The sequence below is a fragment of the Myxine glutinosa genome, chromosome 2 (genome assembly GCF_964187855.1).
Source record: "Myxine glutinosa chromosome 2, kmMyxGlut1.1, whole genome shotgun sequence".
Lineage (NCBI taxonomy): Eukaryota > Metazoa > Chordata > Myxini > Myxiniformes > Myxinidae > Myxine > Myxine glutinosa.
In genome coordinates this window covers 197,595,576-197,618,029 of record NC_136262.1, presented here as the reverse complement: position 1 = coordinate 197,618,029, position 22,454 = coordinate 197,595,576, and the positions used below count along the sequence as shown (strand labels likewise).

General features: G+C 43.4%; 2 protein-coding genes across 2 annotated transcripts in view; one reads left to right on the top strand and one right to left on the bottom strand.

The window, feature by feature from the left end:
• Positions 1–22,454, bottom strand: part of ST3GAL5 (ST3 beta-galactoside alpha-2,3-sialyltransferase 5) — a 1,112,943-nt gene that overhangs the window by 924,874 nt on the left and 165,615 nt on the right. The window lies entirely within an intron of this gene.
• The window catches only part of LOC137420953 (phosphatidylinositol 4-kinase type 2-alpha), a 76,876-nt gene that overhangs the window by 30,838 nt on the left and 23,584 nt on the right, over positions 1–22,454 (top strand). Inside the window, exons 5-7 of the mRNA XM_068106498.2 lie at positions 4,003–4,058; positions 11,116–11,215; positions 18,166–18,299. Coding sequence (XP_067962599.1) covers positions 4,003–4,058; positions 11,116–11,215; positions 18,166–18,299 — 290 coding nt within the window. The remainder of the gene's footprint in view (positions 1–4,002; positions 4,059–11,115; positions 11,216–18,165; positions 18,300–22,454) is intronic.

Genomic DNA, 22,454 nt, shown 5'->3' with positions numbered 1-22,454 from the left:
ATTATATACACACACACACACACACACACACACACACACACACACACACACACACGTGTATATATATATATATATACACACACACAGGGTGAATCAAAAGTAGCGCCCGTGCCTGATGTTTGTTTTTTCGGCTGTCAGATTCTTTCTGGGATGTCATGTTGTTAATAATTGTCTTGCAGATTATTAATTTTCTTCATTTATTTATTTTTGTTTTTGTTTTGCAGGTTATTGCTGAGAGTTTCGAAAGTTACTGAATTTGCACCAAATTGAACCATGAATTACCTTTCAATGAATCAACGCATTGCGGCCGTGAAACATTACTACAAATGTAATGAACAACCAACGATGGCGGCATGCCGTTTGGCACAGGAATTCGATATTAACCCACCCCAGGGAAGAAACATACGATTGATTGTCGAGAAATTTGAAGCAACAGGGTCGGTAGCCACTGCAAAGAAGTCCGGTCGTCCGAAAACGGCAACGAATGTAGCTAAGGCTAAAGAAGCCATCAGGAGACTGGAACAAAGTCTGCAAAAGTCAACTCGCCGTTTATCTGCAGAGTTGGAAGTGGGCCAATCAAGTGTTATCCGTATCCTTCACCAGAAAAACTTGAAACATTACATTCCACGCTTACTGCATGCCCTTCATGATGGAGATGACGACCGCCGTCTTCAATTTTGCGAAGAGTTCTTAGCTAAACTTGACGAAGAGGACACAATGCTAGACAACATCTGGTGGTCAGATGAGGCATGTTTTAAGCTTAATGGCGCAATTAACAGACACAATTGTGTCTACTGGGCTGCGGAGAACCCAAGAGTGACAGTTGAGAAGGAGGTAAATTTACCTGGCGTGACAGTTTGGGCAGCCATATCTCCATTAGGGATAATTGGACCCTTTTTCTTTGAGGGATCTGTCACTGCAGAAATTTACCTGAATATGCTGCAAACCTTCTTTTGGCCCAGGGTACAAGATCAGGACTGTTATTTCCAGCAAGATGGAGCTCCACCTCATTATGGACGTCATGTTCGTCAGTGGCTTGATGAAAACTTTCCCGGAAAATGGATCGGTCGCCGCGGTCCGATCGAGTGGCCGGAACGCTCCCCAGACCTTACACCTCCAGATTTCTTTCTTTGGGGGCTCATGAAAGACCTTGTTTGTCATGAAAAGCCTCGTACCATTCAGGAATTGAAGGCTCAAATCACTGCAAAGTTTGAGGAAATTGATATCGAACTCTGCAAGTGTGTGTGCCACTCTGTGCCTGCTCGGCTGCAATTGTGCATGGATCACGAGGGAGGGCACTTTGAAAATTGCAAGTAAAACAGCTTGGTACACTTCCGTAATAATTTTCCCCCGAATAAATGGTTCGATAAACATGTCATTCATTTATTTCTACCTTCTTGTACACTGTAATACAAATGGCAAACAATCAACTGACAGAAATATATACAGACTTGGCATTTAATATGGAAAATTTTTTTTCTTGACTTGGGTTTACTTTCTTAACTCAGGATATCAATCTGGTGAGTTTCTTTTACACTTTGGTGATTTATCTATCTATAATTCCAGTAATCTCTGTGTGTATGTTTGTATGTTTGTATGTTTGTATGTTTGTATGTTTGTCTGTGACCGCTGTTTCTCGACAACCACGGGTCCAATATACTTGAAACTTGCCAGGTATATTGCTGGGGACCTGAGGATGTGCCTTTTCAAGGTTTCATATTAATCGGACAAGTAGTTACCGAGCTATGGCGATTTCTTTACCAAACTCCGCAAGCCGTTCGCTTTGGACCAAACCATTTCATGTAAATAGAGGGGGGGGATTGTCACCGTACTCGCAAGCCGTTCGCTTTGGACCAAACCATTTCATGTAAATAGAGGGGGGGGATTGTCACCGTACTCACAAGCCGTTCGCTTTGGACCAAACCATTTCATGTAAATAGAGGGGGGGGGGGGGGATTGTCACCATACTCGCAAGCCGTTCGCTTTGGACCAAACCATTTCATGTAAATAGAGGGGGGGGGATATAATTTTAGATATATATATATATAGTACGGGCATGCCCTAGTTTGTTAAAAGAACCATGTCACTGATTGTCTGTCGCAGCAAGAAGTCAACAACAGGATTATATCACAGATGGCGTGGCAAAATGTACGGATAGGTGCATTTGATGATTGGCTTCACAGTCGGGTATACAAGGGTTGTTGCGTTCTGTATTAGTGGAAAACAACTGCTGCACGTCTCCAAAAGTTATTGCCGCTTCCTCTGGAGATGGTCCGTCAACTCGACAATGCTGTTTGTCATGGAGTGGTGGCTTTACGAAATTACGGCATGAAACAGCGTGCTATTGCTCGGCAGTATGGCATCACTCAAGGTCAGGTGTCAAAGATCCTGAAACGAAATGCTCAGAGGGGTGTCCCTACTCCAATACCGAGGCCAGGACGTCCCCGCAGAAACACAAGGAGGGATGATCGCCAGCTGCACCGGTTAGTCCGCAATGGCCGTACCAAGTCAGCTAATCGGCTTAGGGCTGAGTGGCAGCAACTGACAAATGTGCCTGTATCCAGAAGGCTAGTCAACCAACGACTGGTTCAAGCAGGCTATCGTGCCAGGTGTCCCCTGAGAAAGCCACGCCTGACCAGACAACACCGCCAGCGCCGATTGCAGTGGGCCAGAGAGCACCGTCAATGGCAGCCAGGACACTGGAATCACGTGATCTTCAGTGACGAGTCTAGATTTCTGGTCTATCGTCAAGATGGCCGCGTCCGAGTGCGCAGACAAGTGCATGAAGCCTACAACAAAGATTGTATAGTGCCAAGAGTCCAAGCTGGAGGTGGTGGGGTGACCGTTTGGGCTGCTTTTCATGCAGGGGGCAAAACTGACCTGGTTGTTCTGAATGGAAACCTGAACCAGTTGAAGTACAGAGCCATTCTGGAAGATACATTGCTTCCATTTGCTCGTGCAGCCTTTCGAGGAAACTTTGTCTTCCAAGATGACAATGCACGGCCTCATCGTGCTCGCATGATCCAACACTTTCTTGCTGACCGTGGTGTAGAGCATATGGAGTGGCCTGCCATGTCCCCGGGTATGAATCCGATAGAGAACTTGTGGGCAGAATTAACGCGTCAAATCGACCACTTGGACCACCAGCCGACCTCTGTGCGTGAATTGCAGCAGGCTATTGTCACTGCATGGCAAGCGATTACTGTCCAAACCTTGGCAAATCTCGTGAACAGCATGCCTCAACGTGTACGTGCTCTCCTGAATGCTCGTGAGGGTTACACGAAGTACTGAACTGTAATTTTACTGTCCGTAATCCCAGTCGTAATTTAACTTTTGTTTTTGTTAAAAAAAAATTTGGCTAATGTGCAAAATAAAGAGATAACTTCTGGAAAACGTACAGAAGTTTAACACAGTACTGTCCATGAATTGAGTTCGATATCAGTTTACATCACTTTCAAGGATCAATTTATTCGTTTCGAAATGTCAAATGTGGTTTTTGTTTCTTTTAAAGGTCACATTAACAAAATCTAGAATAATTTCAACATAATTCCAATGAACTTTAGGTTCTAAGACATCTTGAAAAGTAAGTTCACCCCCACAAAAAAAAAATTCCATATTAAATGCCAAGTCTGTATATATATATATGTATATATATATTATATATATGTATATATATATGTATATATATATATATATATATATATATATATATATAATATATATATAATATAAAAACAGAAATCGGGCGCTACTTTTGACTCACTCTGGTGTGTGTGGCGTGTGTGTGTGTGTCCAGAGTGGGGGAGGGGAGGGAATTCCCTAGTCTCTGGTTGTGATGACTGTATTGAGGGGTCTGCAAGTACGTAAATGTTAAAAACCCCCTGCCTACCCTATTAAATAAATAAAAATTAATGCATTTGTGTGGGGAAATGAATATTTTCAATGGTAATTTTATATATCATCTGAATGTAATGCAAATGCACATTGATTTTAATCCTACAGACAGAGGAAACGACAACTGGCTAATAAAATACGATCTTCCCGTTTCGGAGAACCGGGTAAGTGATTGGAAATTTGTCTTCCTTACTTTAGCCACACAGTCCTTTGTTTTTTGGTTTATGTATTTCTTCGAGCCTATTCAACAACAAGTTGTTGTTGTTGTTGTTGTTCGAGCCTATTGCAATGCTCGCTCAATGCTAATGTTTTCATAAACTTGCACTATTGTGAATTATCCTTTTCCAATTGTGCATCTGATTTTTTTTGTAACCATGAATACCATCAACAGACCACTTACATAGGCAAGAATAGTCACATTGCTTTGTTTCAGAGCACCGTGTATGAGAGGAAGAAGTTAACGGAGTTTCAGTGAGGAATGATTATTGTCTGTCAGTATGTGAGCATCTCTTGTCAGGATGATTTGGATCATCCGAGCTGTATTCCAATCTACTATGGTGAATGTCATCACCAAGTGGAAGATGATGGGCAATGCCCACCTTGACTTTTGCTTTGACAGACCATCGAAAGAAACAATGATGAATAAAAATTATACCAGCAAGTGGAGAGAACCTGAAAAGGAGTTGTTAGACTGAACTGGCATTACTGTTTTATGACAACATACCACCACGATGTGATGACAGAGTTTGGGAAATCGTTATGACGTTGAGCAAGTACCAGTCCATTTTACCAAACATTGCATTTGGTAGGATGACAAAGAAGAGCAGTTGCACACAAGCCTTTCATCAGTGTGGTCAACTCACAGCGTCACATGGACTGGTATCCTGGGGGACTCAAAATGTATAAACAAGATTAGTTGAGTGATTAATCTGGGTACACATTGTTAAAATCTGATATGGAAGGCTCTATGGCCTGGGTTGTGTTGGTCGACCTCTTGTGGGCTCAATAACAATGAGCCCAAAATCGGAAAGTATGGAGACACACTGATAGGTATTGTGGAAAATCTCATCACTAATAGCAGGTATGCGGATAAAAAAATAGATGCAAAGGGTGCACAACGTAAAATGTCACCTTGCTGAAAGGCCAAGTGGGTACTTTGATACGACAAATTTAAACAAAAGATCTAGCTATTGGAGATCAGGCAAAGGTCATCAACCAGTGACCTGGATGCTAGCAGTTAACAGAGATCAATGAGAGATGGAGGAAGTTGAGGTTGAAGTTAGAATGTATTGTTTAAGTTGCTTTTACGCAGTGCCGACTCGTACATTTGTTACTCCTGGAGATACCAAAATCTATAATGAATAATGTGTGGGTTGTTCCAATTACATGTAGACCAATCTATATGCAATACCGTACTCTTCCTTTTTTTAAAATTCCTCCACCGATTAAGTCGCCGAAGGCATTGTTTTTGGATTGTTCATCCATCCATCCGTGATAGTTTTTTGTTACTGTGATAACTAGAGAACGGCTGAAGGGATCCAAGTCAAACTTGTTACAAGCGTGTTTAATGATGCAATAATGTGGGCTGGGGCATATCGGTCAACGTCCGTTCTATATATATATATATATTTTTTGTTCAGGTCAAATTTTAACCGGCCACAGTTTCATTCGTAAGTAAAGATGATGCAAGGCAGCTCGGCAAAATAAGAAAACACAGGAAGTCCCTGCTTAATGTTGTATTTGTGTTCTTGCAAAGTGTGACTTTAGGCAAATTCTATTTCCCCATAGATATTAATGTAAGTAGGAGGGAGGCTTAGGTTCCAGGGAAAATTTTAATTGTCTGGTGTGCAATAGAGAAGCTGATGGAAAACGTGAAAGATGAGGAAGTTGTGTTACGGATTCGTAACTTCCGTTATTGGGGTTTTCACCCACTTGATGTAGTTCTGATCTTATGTACTATTATTATCTTCAAAAGGTTTATTATTCAGGAACGGTTATCTAAAGTTAAAAAGGCTAACTTTAAATGATACGGGAAACCGAACCGGAAGAAAGGAGGAGGAAGAAGCGGCGCGAGCAAAGTCGGAGAAGACGCGTGACGTCAGGGCTCCGTAACGAGCAAGGTCTACCGACAGTCGCGAGGGAATTTTGAGTTCCTTGAAAGGACATCCGGCGATAGGAAGTATCACTGGAGGGGGAGAAATCTGCGTAGTCAGATTTGGGCACTGTGATGCCGACGAATCCTCGCCTCGTCGCATCGGCTCAAGCAGGAGCCGTCGGCCATTTAGAACCCCGCGCTTCGGATACCAACGAAGGTTTTGCCTCACGTCATCTTCACACCAACATCCTACCGTCTGTCGGGGATGTGTGTGTGACCGCTTCGTCTCCAATTACGTTGCGGGTTGCTGAGTGAGCGGTGAAGGTGCGCCTCTGGAGGGCGCCCTTGTACAGTTTGGCGGGGCGATCTCCAAGGCCAACTGTACGCGCTTCGGATATCGACTGGAGAGCGAGATTCGGGCTTCGACCGTATTTCGTTCTATCGACCGCTGGAGCGAATCGCATACGCCTGGGAAAAGGTTAGGGAAATCGGACAAATCGGATAATCGGACAAAATGGAGAAGATTGTCATGGGGACCGCAAGGCTAACCCCCGCTCATGCAGGGAAAATGGCCTTAAAATGCCTGTTGTTGTTTGTTTGTAGACAAAAGACATTATTTACACATTGAGCATAAGTTTCAAATAATTTTAAACAAAGAATTGAATATCATCATCTCGAGTTGCTTCAGATCCTCATTGGTTAGTCCTTCTCCGAGTAATTGCAGGAGTTGTATAATGTCGGCCTCTTCTACCTCATCAAAGCCTGATTTATTGGCAAAGCCGGGGACAACATCTTTAAATCGTTTTAAAGTCATTGACACATTCGGGCCACAACTTTCTCCACACACCATTCATACTCACCTGAGTAACTTCATCCCAGGACTCACTGATATCATGAATGCATTTGAGGATGTTGCCATTAGTTTGACATATAAACACGTGGCAGCTACTCAGATGGATCACTACTTGTCCAGCACCTGAGATTGGAGAGGATGATGCAACAACAGATGTCATCGAAGCACAGCTCTGTGTATATAAGGCCTATACTGTACATACTCTGGTTGGACCTGTAACCATTATTTACAGTACAGCTTATACACCGGTATTTACGGTACAGTTTATGCTGTAGCTTTATTGTCCCCCGTCGCACCGCGGAGCGAAAGCGGGACTTTGGTTTTCCCCTGCGTCCATGCGTGCATAAGCGAAAGACCGAATTCTAATTTGGTGTGTGGGTGCAACCCACGTCAAAATCCAAGATGGCCGCCGCCATGTATGTCTGATGCCATGTATGTCTGAACCTTGTGAGCGGAATATCTTGAAAAATAAGCGAAGTACCAACTTCTAATCTGGTGTGTGGGTGTATCCAGGCATAAGGAAGAACGCTATTGAAAATTGGGTCGCCACGTCAAAATCCAAGATGGCCGCCGCCATGTATGTCAACTTTGTGAGCGGAATATCGTGAAAAATAAGCGAAGTACTAACTTCTAATCTGGTGTGTGGGTGTATCTATGCATAAGGAAGAACGCTATTGAAAATTGGGTCGCCACGTCAAAATCCAAGATGGCCGCCACCATATATATGTCTGAACCTTGTGAGCGAAATATCTTGAAAAATAAACGAACTACTAACTTCTAATCTGGTGTGTGGGTGTATCTACGCATAAGGGAGAACGCTATTGAAAATTGGGTCGCCATGTCAAAATCCAAGATGGCCGCCTTGCGTCCCACTTTGTCAACTCGCATCACTTCAACGACAGGGGACCTCGGCATAAGGCTTGTTAAAACGAGGAAAACCATTAGTTTGGTACTAAATTGGAGGTTTTAAAGCATTTTGATGCAGACCAGCTTGCAGTAGTTATCTACTGTTCACGATGGTGGAATGAAACGGAAAATTTCTTTAAATGAGTATGTTCTCCAATAGATCAGTGATGTAATAACAAAGCGTTAACCGGGAAAATGTTAAGCAAGGACTTATTGTACACGTAGGGTGGAGTAAAAATATCATTTTAAAATTTTTTATAAGCTAGTATATGGGAAATGTGCCAAATGACCATAGAAACAATCCTGCAAAATTATAATTATTTCTGACCACTCCTTCATCGCCCTCAATCTGATTGAAATTTTGGCATATTATCGCATTTCGACATGTGTCGCATTTCGTGATACATGCTTTGATCCGCCATTGACCACGAGGTGACTTGGAGAAGAAGGGGGGCACCAGAACAGGGTGTGGCCCACCCCCGCGTCATCAAAGGCGTGGCCACAAAGCCCTCAGCCAGCCAACCAGGGCTGAGGAGCGTCACTGACGGGGGTGGTTTGGTGAGCTGCGTAGTGATACGCACCCCGTTTATATTAGCACTGGCTGGGACTATTTATGCCAGATGAGACGATTTGCTGCACTCCTGCCACCCCCCTTCAATTCGTGTGAGTTCGTTCGTGTTGTTTGTGCTGTTTGTCTGTCTGTCTGGGGAACCCTAAGTTAAGCCTGTAATAAGTTGTTTTTGTTTGTATTCAGAACGATGGCGGTCACAAGAGATCAGGTTACATGCGTGATATTTGGAGCTCCACGAAACATCCAAACTAACGTTCTCCCAATGTACGCTGATGTCATGAAAGGATATCTTTAATCTCGGCAACAGCTTAGGACGGAGAATGGCAAATACCCTTCATTTGGTGACATATCTCACAAACTGTGCTATGAAATTCAAGAGGTATGGGAAACGGCCTCTCTTCCAACGGTATCGCACGTGCAAGCGATTGAAAAACTCAGATCTTTCCATGACAAGTACAATTCAGTCCTAAAAGTCTACAAGGGAAGAAAGGATCAAGCCACCTACAAACAACGACTCACAGACTTTCTCGACAAATCTAACAATCTGTTTGATCTTAGCAAATGTAAATGTTCTGACATGGTGTCTAACTGTAACTGCTTGAAAGAACATAAAGTGCCGCAAAAAGAGCGAGAGTTCCTTCAAGACCAGAGAGGACCGAGGAACATGGTAATTGGTGGAATAGATCAAGAAGAGACATCAATATTGAAGAGGAAAGAGAAGAGACCAATCTCAAACGAATGAAAACTCACTACGAAGATGCCAAAAGTCAGATTGCTTCTTCATATGACGAAAGCGAAGAAGACTACGCGGATAGCGCGACTGACGATGAGTATATTTCTGAATCAGTTAATCTCCAGAGCACACCAAAACCGGTTCGACAACAGCAACAAATGACGATCTCACTACCTTCGCTCGCTAAAGCCTGCGACTGAACTGGCGTCTCTGACAGATCAGCTGCTATATTAGCTACATCAGTTCTGCACGATCTCGGCGTAGTTTCACCAAAAGACCGTTCTAAAATAATTGATCGCAGCAAGATCCGCAGAGAACGTAGCAAAACTCGAGAAGAACTTCAAAGTGATGTCTGCACCGTCATAGAGGGACTATAATTTGATGGCAGGAAGGATAACACCATGACTCAGGTTCACGGCACTGACAACAAGAATCACCGAACAACAGTCAAAGAAGAACACGTCAGCATCATCGCAGAACCCGGTTCATCGTACTTCAGCCACACAACTCCATCATCAGGATCCAGCAAAAGCATTGCAGAGTCTTTAGTCACTAGTCTGAAGGAACGGAATGTGAAGACAGAGGACATCAATGTAGTCGGGTGTGACGGCACTAACGTGAATACAGGACATACAGGAGGTGTTATACGACAACTGGAAGAAACCTTCAATCGTCCACTGCAGTGGCTGGTATGTCTTCTTCATGCCAATGAACTTCCGCTGCGGCATCTGTTCGAGGAACTCGACGGCACAACTACAGGCCCGCGTGGATTCTCAGGACCCATTGGAAAACGTCTATCAACGTGTAACGAACAGCCTGTAACATCGTTTACGCCAGTGAAACTGAGTCAGGCATTGCCGAATGTGGACCCGAGAGACTGGAGTACAGACCAGCGATATCTCTTGGAAATGTGGAATGGCATTAGCGAAGGTGAATGCAGCGTCGATCTGGCCCTACGAAACCCTGGATGCCTGAATCACTCTCAGTGGCTTACAACAGCTAATAGAATACTCCGACTGTACGTCAGTGTCAAGACACCACCCGAGAAGTTGAAAACCATGGTGACATATATCATTCGAGTGTATGCTCCAATGTGGTTTTCCATCAAAGTCCACTCGTCATGCAAAGATGGAGCCAGGCACATTCACCAGATGATCGTCAAGTCACGATACCTTAGCGCTAAACACAAGAAGATCGTTGACCCTGTTATGCACCGCAACGCGTACTTTGCACATCCGGAAAATATACTCCTGGCCATGATAACTGACCATCGACCTCAAATACGAGAATGGGGCTTGCGGCGAGTGATGAAAGCCAGAGCAACAGACAGACAGACAGCCTACTGGACAGATACGACGGTTCAAGGTCCCCGCTAAACTCAACTTTGAAGCAGTGGAGTACTTCGACCTAATTGACTGGGGAGCGTGCGCCATCTCGGAGCCTCCCGTGATCCGAGGCATGTCAGACCCTGAGCTGAAGGAACTTATCACGATGGATGTCACCCCAACTGTCCTCTTCCCTAAATTCCCTTGCCACACACAGGCTGTGGAAAGGACTGTGAAACTCGTGACCGAGGCCGCTCAAGCTGTGTGTGGCAAGAAAAGGCGAGACGGCTTCATCCGTGCCCGTGTCACCTCGCGACAGATGATGCCATCGTTTGAATCGAAGCGTGACTTTACACACTTCACATTGTAACTGTGTGACTGTAACATTCTGAGACAAACTATAATAGACCTATGATTTGAATGCATCTATGAGCTGTTTTACTATGTTGCATAGTATAGTAAAATAAAAAGTTACTGAGGGAGATCAAAATATTGTTCAATTTTAATACAATTTTAACACAGTGCTCTATAGATGTAATGGCACCTTTTGGCATATCTAGCGAGTTAAAATTCAAAAAGAATTTTTTTTGGGCTATTTTCACTCCACCCTAGACTACACCTTTGTTTCTTTTATGATAAACAAACCAAATATTATCTCAACATTCGCTTTACTTTGTATATATATATATATATATATGTGTGTTGGCTATAAATTTCATTTTGTCCGTCTTTGTCTAGGATTCGGAATGGATGATGGTGAAGGAACCGATGATCAAAATTGCCGCCATTGATAACGGACTTGCCTTCCCTTTCAAGCACCCTGATTCGTGGAGAGCCTGTGAGTGTTGAAACAATTCATTCATTCACTGCCTTTGAGAGCTTGTTACCTCTGCCACCGCAGGTGAGCGAAGGTTTTACTTTCACCCCTGGCTGTTTATCTGTGAACAGGATAACTCAAAAAGTTTTGGACTGATTCGGATGAAATTTGGTGGTGTGTGTGACGATAACAAATTGATCCGATTTTGGTGAAGTGATTCTTTCCCATTGAGAGATAGGGCCAAAAACAATACATAGAATGATGTTTCAAAAATTTGTGGACGAATTCTGACAACACCTGGTGGATGAGTGGGTTCGGTGACGAGAGAGTTTGGTTCACGGGATCCAGATCTGGCCTATCAGTGGCATACAAAACAGAAACTGTTCAGCCTGGCTGGGGTATGCGCTCCACTGAGTGCCGTTCTAGCAATACATGTGATGACTGAATTTGAATTTAGGCCTGAACCAAAATCGATTCATCCTTGTCACACACACAACCTGTCCACCAAGTATCGTACGACTCGGTCCATAAATTTTTGAGATATCGTGCTATATATCGGTTGTAGCAATGTAGCCCTATCACTCAATGGTGAAGAATCACTTTTAAAATTCTCTGATCCGGATCCTGATTTTAATCTTCACCCAAATTAAATCAATTCTTCCCTGTCACACACGCAACCTCTCCAAATTTTGTCTGAATTCGTCCACAACATTGAGATATCCTATTCACAAACAGACAGACAGGGGTGAAAACATGTTGTTAAAACCCAAAATCAAGATTCTCTGCTCACCTTCACTCTTTCATTCCTCTTTTCTCCCGCCTCTGGAACAAACTCCCCCACTCCCTTCAATCCCACTCCTCCCTCCAGGTCTTTAAAACGGCTGTTCACCACCATCTCTTATCTTCTTCCATCCAAAACCTTGATCTTTTCTACCCCCGCTAATTTCACCCCAAATCCTCCTTTTTGAAATACCAACTTGTTTCCTGGAAATCCTTGGTGTCCTTGTGTTTATACTTCTCTGCCTCCCCCCAAGCCCTCTCCCTCCCACACATTCCCGATGTCCCTCACAAATGTTGTTTTATGTGCTTCCCCTTCTCTCCCCATCTTGTCTACCGCTCCCCTTTTTATATACTTTGGTTCTTTGTCTGTTTGATTTGTTTGTGTGATAGATGTTAGCTCTTTCACGAGCCTCGATTATGTATACAAAAAAAAAGTACAAAAAGTTTTAATGAAAACAAAAGCCGCGTCGATGTTACACAATGCCTAGATGCAGCTGTGCCTATAACGTCGATGTTATAGGCACAGGACATTCCTATTGATTCGATTACTTGATGTTATTTTTGTGCAAAGTGAAAATATATCTCGGCAATTTCCCGTGTGTGGCGACGAATTTTTAATATATCTCGGCATTTTCCCGTCTGTTATTTCAGGCGGTGTATGACTGACCATGCCGCGATTTAAAAAAAATATATCTCGGCAATTTCCCGTGTGTGGCGACACGTGAACGAAGCTATGCTCCTCTCTCCACATTATTGTGACGAGGTATAAATTAAATATTTCATCGTGATGATTGTCATCAAATGGACGAATTTTTAATATATCTCAGCATTTTCCTGTCTGTTATTTCGGGCGGTGTATGACTGACCATGCCGCGATTTAAACAAAATATATATATCTCAGCATTTTCCTGTCTGTTATTTCAGGCGGTGTATGACTGACCATTCCGCGATTTAAAAAAAAAATATCTCAATGGACTTGAAGTTACAGGCCTTTGAGAATTCATTTCGTTCTATAAAGGGCAACTTTCATCGGATTTTCTTCCCGTTTTTTTTCAACCGTGTCTAAAACTATGTTGGCGACTGTGAAAAATGAAATGATATATCGAATTTGATTTGAAATAAAACTGTGTGAGAGAGGAAGACACCACGGGCCTACAAAACAGGCCTCAAAGCTATGCGAGTTAATAAAATGGTGGATATTTGTTGATATGAAGCCTCTGACAGAATGGGTGGAGCTATGGTTCCCAGAATGGGTGGAGCTTTGAGGTTTTGTCTTCTCTGCAAGAACAAGAACAAGAAGAACAACAACAACAGCAGAGGGCACTCTATGACCAGCGTCTGCGACGCGGCTAAAAACAGTGTTGGCGCCAATCTATATCAACAGGACGTTTTCTTGATGATTTGATACGTTTCCCAATCTGTCGCAACTGGAATAATATTAATATCGAGCATTCTTTCACTTTGTCATCCCCATGCTTTTTGAATAAAAAACTGGGGGATATTGCAATTGGCTGTGTTTGTTTGGCCGTCACGCCATCTCTTCCCAAACGGTTGGGCAGAAATTGAAATTCACCAGACTGGGTAGTTTTGATCACCACATGCCACAAAAGTGCAGCTGTTGTATCATTTTGGCCCCGCCCCCTGGGGCAGGATCAAAAGGTCAAATTCCAAAAAATGTAATTAAGGGCATATTTTAAAATGAAAATTTATAAATGCAATCAACATTGGAGGATGCATGAAATATGTAACATTTTTTGTCCCCCGTCATACCGCGGAGCGAAAGGGGGACTATGGTTTTCCCCTCCGTCCGTGTGTCCGTCCGTCCGTGTGTCCGTCCGTGCGTACGTGCGTGCGTAAGCGAAGGACCGCATTCGAATTTGGTGTGTGGGTGCAACCCACGTCAAATCCAAGATGGCCGCCGCCATGTATGTCTGAAACTTGAGCGGAATATCTTGGAAAAATAAGCGACGTACCAACTTCTAATCTGGTGTGTGGGTGTATCTAGGCACAAGGAAGAACGCTATTGAAAATTGGGTCGCCACGTCAAAATCCAAGATGGCTGCCACCATATATATGTCTGAACCTTGTGAGCGAAATATCTTGAAAAATAAGCGAAGTACCAACTTCTAATCTGGTGTGTGGCTGTATCTAGGCATAAGGAAGAAACCTATTGAAAATTGGGTCGCCACGTCAAAATCCAAGAAGGCCGCCGCCATGTATGTCTGAACCTTGTGAGCTGAATATATTGAAAAATAAGCGACGTACCAACTTCTAATCTGGTGTGTGGGTGTATCTAAGCACAAGGAAGAACGCTATTGAAAATTGGGTCGCCACGTCAAAATCCAAGATGGCCGCCACCATATATATGTCTGACCCTTGTGAGCGAAATATCTTGGAAAAATAAACGAACTACTAACGTCTAATCTGGTGTGTTGGTGTATCTAGGCATAAGGAAGAACCCTTTTGAAAATTGGGTCGCCACGTCAAAATCCAAGATGGCCGCCGCCATGTATGTCTGAACCTTGTGAGCAGAATGTCTTGAAAAATAAGCGAAGTAGCAACTTCTAATCTGGTGTGTGGGTGTATCTAGGCATAAGGAAGAACGCTATTGAAAATGGGGTCGCCACGTCAAAATCCAAGATGGCCGCCTCCAAGTATGTCTGAACCTTGTGAGCGAAATATATCATAGCATGTTTTCTGCGTCTTCCACTTTGTCAACTCACATCACTTCCCTGACGGGGGACCTTGGCGTAACGCTTGTTTTTCTGATTTTCCCCAAGGGTGGGTTCTTAGGGTAAAGGTAAAAATGGAAAAATAATTTTAACTCTAAATGTGATATTGGGTCAATCATTGTGGAACTTTTTTTTCCATCTTTCAATGGTGTTTTTGATGGGAAGCATGGGGATTTGCGATGGTGCACCATCGGCTTTTCTCTAGATTTTGATTTTAAATTATATCTGATTGTGGAAAGAGCACGTTAAAAAAATGTGTTCCAAAATACCTGGACAACTTTGGTTGTTAATATATTTGGTACCACAAATGATACAACAATACCCTTTGTTTTGTATGATACAGAAACTCATAAAGTTTTCTTTATTTTCAGGTCCGGTGTTTAATGTAAAAGAAAATGGCAAATCCACATGAGAAAGCTCAATGCATCCCATGGTTCATCGAGACGAGATCCGACACGCAAGTTCAGCGTAATTTCCGTACAAGGTATGGAAGGAATCCGTCATTGCAGACTAGTATCAGAGAGTTGTACAAGAAGTTTAAGAAATTGGAAGTTGTCAGAAACAGAAAAGTACCGTTCGACTAAGCACAATTGCAGCAGAGGTAGAACAAGTGCGTGAATCATTTGAACAATGTCTCAGAAAAATAGACCGACGCGCATCCAGAGAACTGGGACTATCAACCACCACTGTACACAAGATTTTGATTAAAGATTGAAACTTTATGTCTATATGGTGCAGATTCTGCAGGAACTCAAACCAAATGAGGAGCCAAAAGCAAGGCGTTCACCTTGGAAATGCTCAGTCGCATGGAGGATGACGAAGATTACCTGAAAGAGTTCATGATCACAGACGAAGCTTGCTTTCATCTATCGCGGAAGATCAACCAGCACAATGTCACAATGTGAGGAAATGGGGCTCTGAAAACCACCATGTGGCCATTGAACACATACGCGACAGTCCAAAGGTCAATGTGTGGCGTGGCCTTCTCCTTGACCGCTTGGGTCCGTTTTTCTTTGTGGAGGATACAGTGACCTCAACAATTTCCATGAACCTGTTGGAAGGATTCACCTTCCCACAGATTTAAGACCTGCAACCCGATATCATTTTTCAACAGGATGGTGCTCCCCCTCATTGGGCCTTAGTTGATCAAGCCATTCAGAATGAAAAATTTCCAGGTTGCTGGATTGGCCGAGAAGGACCAACTGCCTGGCCCCACGATCACCCGACATAACTCGCTCCCCTTGATTTTGTTTGAATTCTTATTTGAGAATTTGTCAAATATGTTGTCTACAGCACCAAGGTGGCAAACCTGCAGGATCTTCATTCTCGGATCACACCTGCATGCGTACTGTTGGATGCAATCTTGCTTAGCCGAACATGACAATAACTCTTGTACCGCCTTGATGTCCTGCGCATGACAAACGGAGCTCACATTGAAGTGTATTGATTGTGTGCACAAAACTTTTAGTTTCTATCATATAAACCAAAGGGTATTGTTGTATCATTTGTAGTTCTAATTAGATTAGCAACCAAAGTTGTCCAGATATTTTTGAAACATGTTGTGTAAATGACCATTGCTTGTATTGAACACATTGCAAGTCAGGTCTCAAAATAATTTTTGTTTTTTATTGAAAAAAAAAATGCCAAGCTTAAAGGATAACCCAAACACTTAGACCACTTCAATGCTAATCTATCCCTTGATAACCTACAAAATAGATGAGATGTCTTTTCGGATTTGCGATTTATAACGTCGGTAATTTTGCCATTAAAAGTTAAAATCTTCTTCTTCATGCTTAGCCGTGATGTGACTCTCTGGAGTCGATCACTATATTTGTACTGGCTATGGGTTAAATCTAGGTCCGATTGAACTCAAACGGCGAATATAATTGTTGATTTTCCACAAATATGCCCAGTCGATGCATATTATCCGTGCCTTGTCCGTGCTGCCGTGCCCCGCCCGTGCTGCCGTGCCCCGCCCGTGTTGCCGTGCCCCGCCCGTGCTGCTGTGCCCCGCCCGTGCTGCCGTGCCCCGTCCGTTCTGCCGTGCCCTGTCCGTGCTGCCGTGTCCTGTCCGTGCTGCCGTGCCCTGTCCGTGCTGCCGTGCCCTGTCCGTGCTGCCGTGCCCTGTCCGTGCTGCCGTGCCCTGTCCGTGCTGCCGTGCCCTGTCCGTGCTGCCGTGCCCTGTCCGTGCTGCCGTGCCCTGTCCGTGCTGCCGTGCCCTGTCCGTGCTGCCGTGCCCTGTCCGTGCTGCCGTGCCCTGTCCGTGCTGCCGTGCCCTGTCCGTGCTGCCGTGCCCTGTCCGTGCTGCCGTGCCCTGCCCGTGCTGCTGTGCCCTGTCCGTGCTGCCGTGCCCTGTCCGTGCTGCTGTGCCCTGTTCCAGAAAACGCTGTTCCAGACGGCATTGCCCTACAGGCTACGTCGTAAAAATTGAGACCTCAGGGCTTTTTTTCGACACTTTGTGATTAGCAAAAAAATTCAAAAAAGATTTCCCTTCAAATTAGACCGTGATTAATGATTTTTCAATGGTTTTCAGAAGAAGAAAAATTGCGCTTGGCTCCCCTTTAATTTTTTTCAAGCGCTACTTTTGATTTTTCGAGGGTTATTGTTTTGTTTTTGGGGCTCTTTTCATTTGGTGGTGCATGGTGCACCACAGCAGGCAGTGCAGTGTATTTGTCATCTGCCCTCACTGGTTTGATGCATCCCAATCTAGTCATGCTTCCACACATTCAGTGCTTTCATTGGAAACAGGCTGCTTCTTCTTGTTAGGGAATATAGATGTACCTGTCTTTGTTTCAGAAGATGAGCTCAAAGGTGCTTTAGAAATTTCTGTAATGATTTGCACAGGTTTTGCTTCGGTCTAATCAGAACGCTCCACCGTGATACTGATTTCAACATGCGCCATGCTGTAATCGAATATGAGAGATAATAAACCATTGCTTTCACACCGTGAGGTGCATAGGGCTGCTGAGGCAGTTTCATTGGCTGAGGAGTACAATTCTGGACAGGTCACCACTCCAACACAGGATACTCAAATGGCTTATTACCCAAGTAGGCCTGGTACTCATTTTCCCAACCTTGGAAGAATGACAGGCTGAGTCAACCCACCTGGTGTTATTTCACCGACATGACAGGTCTATATCTGAGCTGTTGAGGGTCAATCCACCCACTGCCCTCTACCCCCCATGTATTTTTGAGCCCTGTTGTAAGTTGACTTGTATTTTTCTGCTCTCATTTACATTGCCACACATGGTTTAATTGAAGTCGATTTATTTGTTTCGCATACTCGGCATTGTTTGTGTGATTTGCAGAATAACCTAATTAGTAACTATCCCTTATGCATCCATTTTTGAAAGGTGATCATTTGTTTTGTGGCTGTCACAAACCGCAGAGACACAAGATAAATGCAATGGCTCGGTGTTCTGTTTGTTCAATCATTGCATGATTCTCCATTGATTGCAGATCCATTCTACTGGTCTTGGCTAAGCCAAGCTAAGGTGCCATTTTCACAGGAGATTGCGAAACTGGTGCTTCCAAAGACCACAGACATGGGTTTTGTCCAAGACCTTTGCCTGGATCTGTTGGAGTTGTTCAAGGTGGGACATTAAAGTTAAAGTCACCTTTAATATGTTATCAGTGTTGGTTTATCAGGTCCTTCATTATCCTTGTTCCATCTGACAGGTTTTTATCTTTTTTTCATTATTGTTACCCTACACTCATGGAGCAAAAAATTCGGTTGCGCACGTACGCGTGGTGTACGTGTCTGCATTTTTAAAATTCATTTTCTCGGAAACCGTTGGTCCGATTGACAAAATTTTCACCATCGGAGTGCCTCCGTCTCTATATTTTTTTAAAATTCGTTATTACTAAAATAGAAGACCCATCGATTAAAATACCAATCTTTGCTGCGATGGCTAATCTATTGGGGAAGAAAAAAAAAATTGGATTCCTGGGAGATCCTGCTCCCCATACAGGGATAACCAATGTCATATGTTGGCATTTGCAGTTTTCACACGCGTGTCCATGTACCCACAAAAAACAAATATATAAATATATATATTTTGGTATTACAAACACTCCCGGGAGTTACCTGAATCCACCGTAGTTGGATTTATTGAAATCCGTTAATCTGTTCTCAAGTTGTAATATGACAAACAAACAGACAGATGCGGCTCCTTTTATAATACATATGACGTCATAGGTCACGTGTTACAGACGCCCTCTTGGAAAAACGTTAGCAAATGGGAGCAAAATATCGGGAACCAGTAACTCGACCTTGGAGCTGCATTAGGTCTTCAATCGTAGATTGTCTCCAATTTTGTTAACAGAATGTGCACCAAGTTTAAGTTATCTGTAAACAGTTTGAATGCATGGTTTAACAGAGTTGTGGAAGTTCTGGAAGATAGTATTAAGTTTTTTAGTAGTCGGGGCTTGCTTCCACTGGGTTGGTCTAAACCAGTGTTGAACAAGCCGAGTGTTCTTAAGGATAATCGGGATCTGCATGATAGATACGTCATAGCTCCTGCGGATAAGGCTGCTAATAATTTTGTTGTGGTTTGTAAAATTTTATGTGGAGGTTTTATTAAGAGAGTTCGGCATTGATCCGGTTACTTTCACTAGTACAGGAAATAGCACATATGTTCCTTGTCATAATTCACTCCAGGATATTATCTCTGAGCACAAGGAAGTTTTCATTAATAATTTCAGGATTAAATGTAGAGGTAAATCCTTGTATTCCTCGGCTTTTCTGGATCCCCAAACTTCATAAGAACCCGTACAAGTATAGGTTTATAGCTGGTGCCATGCAATGTACCACCAAACAGTTATCGGTTATAGTTAACTCAGATGAGTTAATTGTTAGGGAACAGTTCCAAGTTGTTAGGGAACAGTTCCAAGTTGTTAGGGAACAGTTCCAAGTTGTTAGGGAACAGTTCCAAGTTGTTAGGGAACAGTTCCAAGTTGTTAGGGAACAGTTCAGGAAATATTGTTTGGCAATTGAGAAGAATTCTGGTGTTAACACTTTCTGGAGCATTAATTCTACTTTGGAGTTCTTCGATAGGATTAGATGTCTCAATATCAAGTCAGTTGGGGTTTTTGATTTTTCGACTTTATATACAAATTTGAATTTAGCACAAGTAAAGGATTCACTCTTCAAAGTAATTGAGAAGGTTTTTTTTTAGCTCTTTTAATAAGTTTTGTGTGTCAGGTTTGATAGAACATTCTTTTCTAAAAATAAATACTCAAGTTTTCATTGTTTAGATAAGCAGAAGTTTAAGGATGCTGTTAATTTTATTTTATACTTTTGTGTCCTTTTGTGGGATAACGTTTCAACAGGTTTAAGGTATTCCCATGGGTGGGAATTGCAGCGCCCTACTAGTGAACATTTATCTTATTTTCTGTGAATTTTCATTTATGTAAAAACTGATGCAGGAGAAAAATTTGGACTAGCTAAAATATTGTCTCGTACGTGTCGTTATGTGGATTATATTTGTGTGGTTAACCATAACTTTTTTGATAGGCTGCTTTACAAGATTTATCCAGATAGTCTGACTGCAAACAAGAGTGGTAATGATTGTCCTGTTGCTGTATATCTGGACGTGTTCGTTGGAGTTGGACAGAATGGCTTTAGTACAAGTGCGTATCAAAGTTGATGATTTCAGTTTCCCTGTAGTCTTGTACATATTTCCAGGTGGCAATGTACCAATTAAAATGGGTTACAATGTCTTCATCTCAGTTTCTTAGATTTGCAAGAATTTGTTCAGTAAAGGATGATTTTGTGGAACGTGCTCAGAAGATATTTTGACTGATTGTTTCATCAGGTCTTGTGAGAATGTCTTTAGACCCCATCGTCACCTTTTGTTTAAGCTTGGTTGATTTTCATGTTAAAAAGTTTCAATTGCATTTGATATAAATATTAAATAAGGAGGTGTGTAGGTAAAAATAATATTGTTACGGGCCGCGGATTAGATGTTATTTTGACAGAGCGGTGGTGTAACCGCGGCCGAACAGTTATTCCCCGACTAAAACCCGATTCAACCCAAACGTTGGCCGTATCGCGCCACAGCTACTCAATCGGGAAAACTCTAAAGCGACCGAATGCAAAGAGGAAGAAGACGTACAGAAGAGTAACGGGATTTATTATTTACACACACAAGCAAAAAGGAGCAGTCACGATTATTTACAGGGACATGAGACGCAGGTGACACAGTGAAGATTATTACTAGCTTATACAGACTTAGTTACTACCCAGGACAGAACAAACAAAGACACTGACTCACGCGGGGAATTGCAGAGTGGATTGCTGGAAGGAGGTGTGTGGCTGGAGGGGGGGGGGGGGCACGGAGCTGGCTGGAGCTTGATCCCGCACGGGACGTCGGGCTGGACCTCCACGGCCGCTGATGCCACCGAGCCTGTCGTGTGCGCGGAGTCGCGGGTCGGAGCTGCTTGTCTCAGTAAAAGCGCATCTGCTCTGGCGACCCAGCTCTTTCTTTGGACTCGGTAAAAGCGCAACTCTCTGACGACCCAGCTCTTTCTTTGGACTCAGTAAAAGCGCAACTCTCTGACGACCCAGCTCTTTCTTTGGACTCGGTAAAAGCGCAACTCTCTGACGACCCAGCTCTTTCTTTGGACTCAGTAAAAGCGCAACTCTCTGACGACCCAGCTCTTGTCTCCTCCCTCCTTGTCTCAACTCCTTCGGGAACGCCCCGCCGGCGGGTTATATAGGCCCCGCCCCTCAACCTTTGCGAACCTCCCCCAAACGCTCTTCCTCCGCCCTCTCAAGCCAAACCCCTTGTTCATGGTTGGTCGAGTGGGGCTGGCTCACTCCTCCCCTCTCTGACGAGGTGGGGACCCGCCTTTCTTCCCCAACCCTGCCTCGTGGCCAATGGTGGTTGAAAAAACCCGCCCAAAATGCAGTTGGCCATCGAAATGAAATGAAAGGGGACCTATTCTTATTTCACTTGGTACAATGGAGTATTTAAGTTAATGGGAGACACAGCCTTACCCTAAGACACATAATAAGATATAAGCTATCGAACAGGGGCATTCTATGATTGGCTGACGTGTATGCTTATGGATTAATTACCGAGACGCCCTTTTTACCTTTATACAACTCTGGAGGCAAGAGGGGCCATATCCAACCAATGGTACACAGTAGTTTACCACAATCCAATACACACAATAAAAAAAATGCCATCCTCATATCCGCAACACTGCACCCTCCTCCTCTTAGGCACGCCCCGGGCCTATAACTTTAATTTCGTGTGACACGTAGGTGTAGTTCCCTCTACTTTTAACCTGACCCTGAGTGCGACAGTTTTCAAACATAAATAAATGTGTCCCGCTGCTCCATTGCACCCTGCCTAACAGACTCACGCCCACAGTTAACCGAATTACGGAATGGTTTTCAAACTACACACTGACGGTGGGGAGAATTATTTACAATTGACGCTACTTTTATTTACAAAACTAACCCAGGACCTGTGATTGTTCTTTCTGGGGGGGAGACAGTCTGCTCTGCATCGACGCACCATGAAAGCACCCATAACGCACCAATACACCCCCAAGCACCAATCGGTGCAGTCACCATTGTTCAATGAATAAAAATAAACCAACAACCCCTAACCCTGCAGGTGGTCTCTTGCTCTTCGGCTCCCTCTGCTGGCTATTATTATTTCTTCCAGTTGTTGTCACCTTCTTTGCTGGCGGCCTATTTGTATTAAGACTTGCACCCAACGTGTCCTTTTTATTTA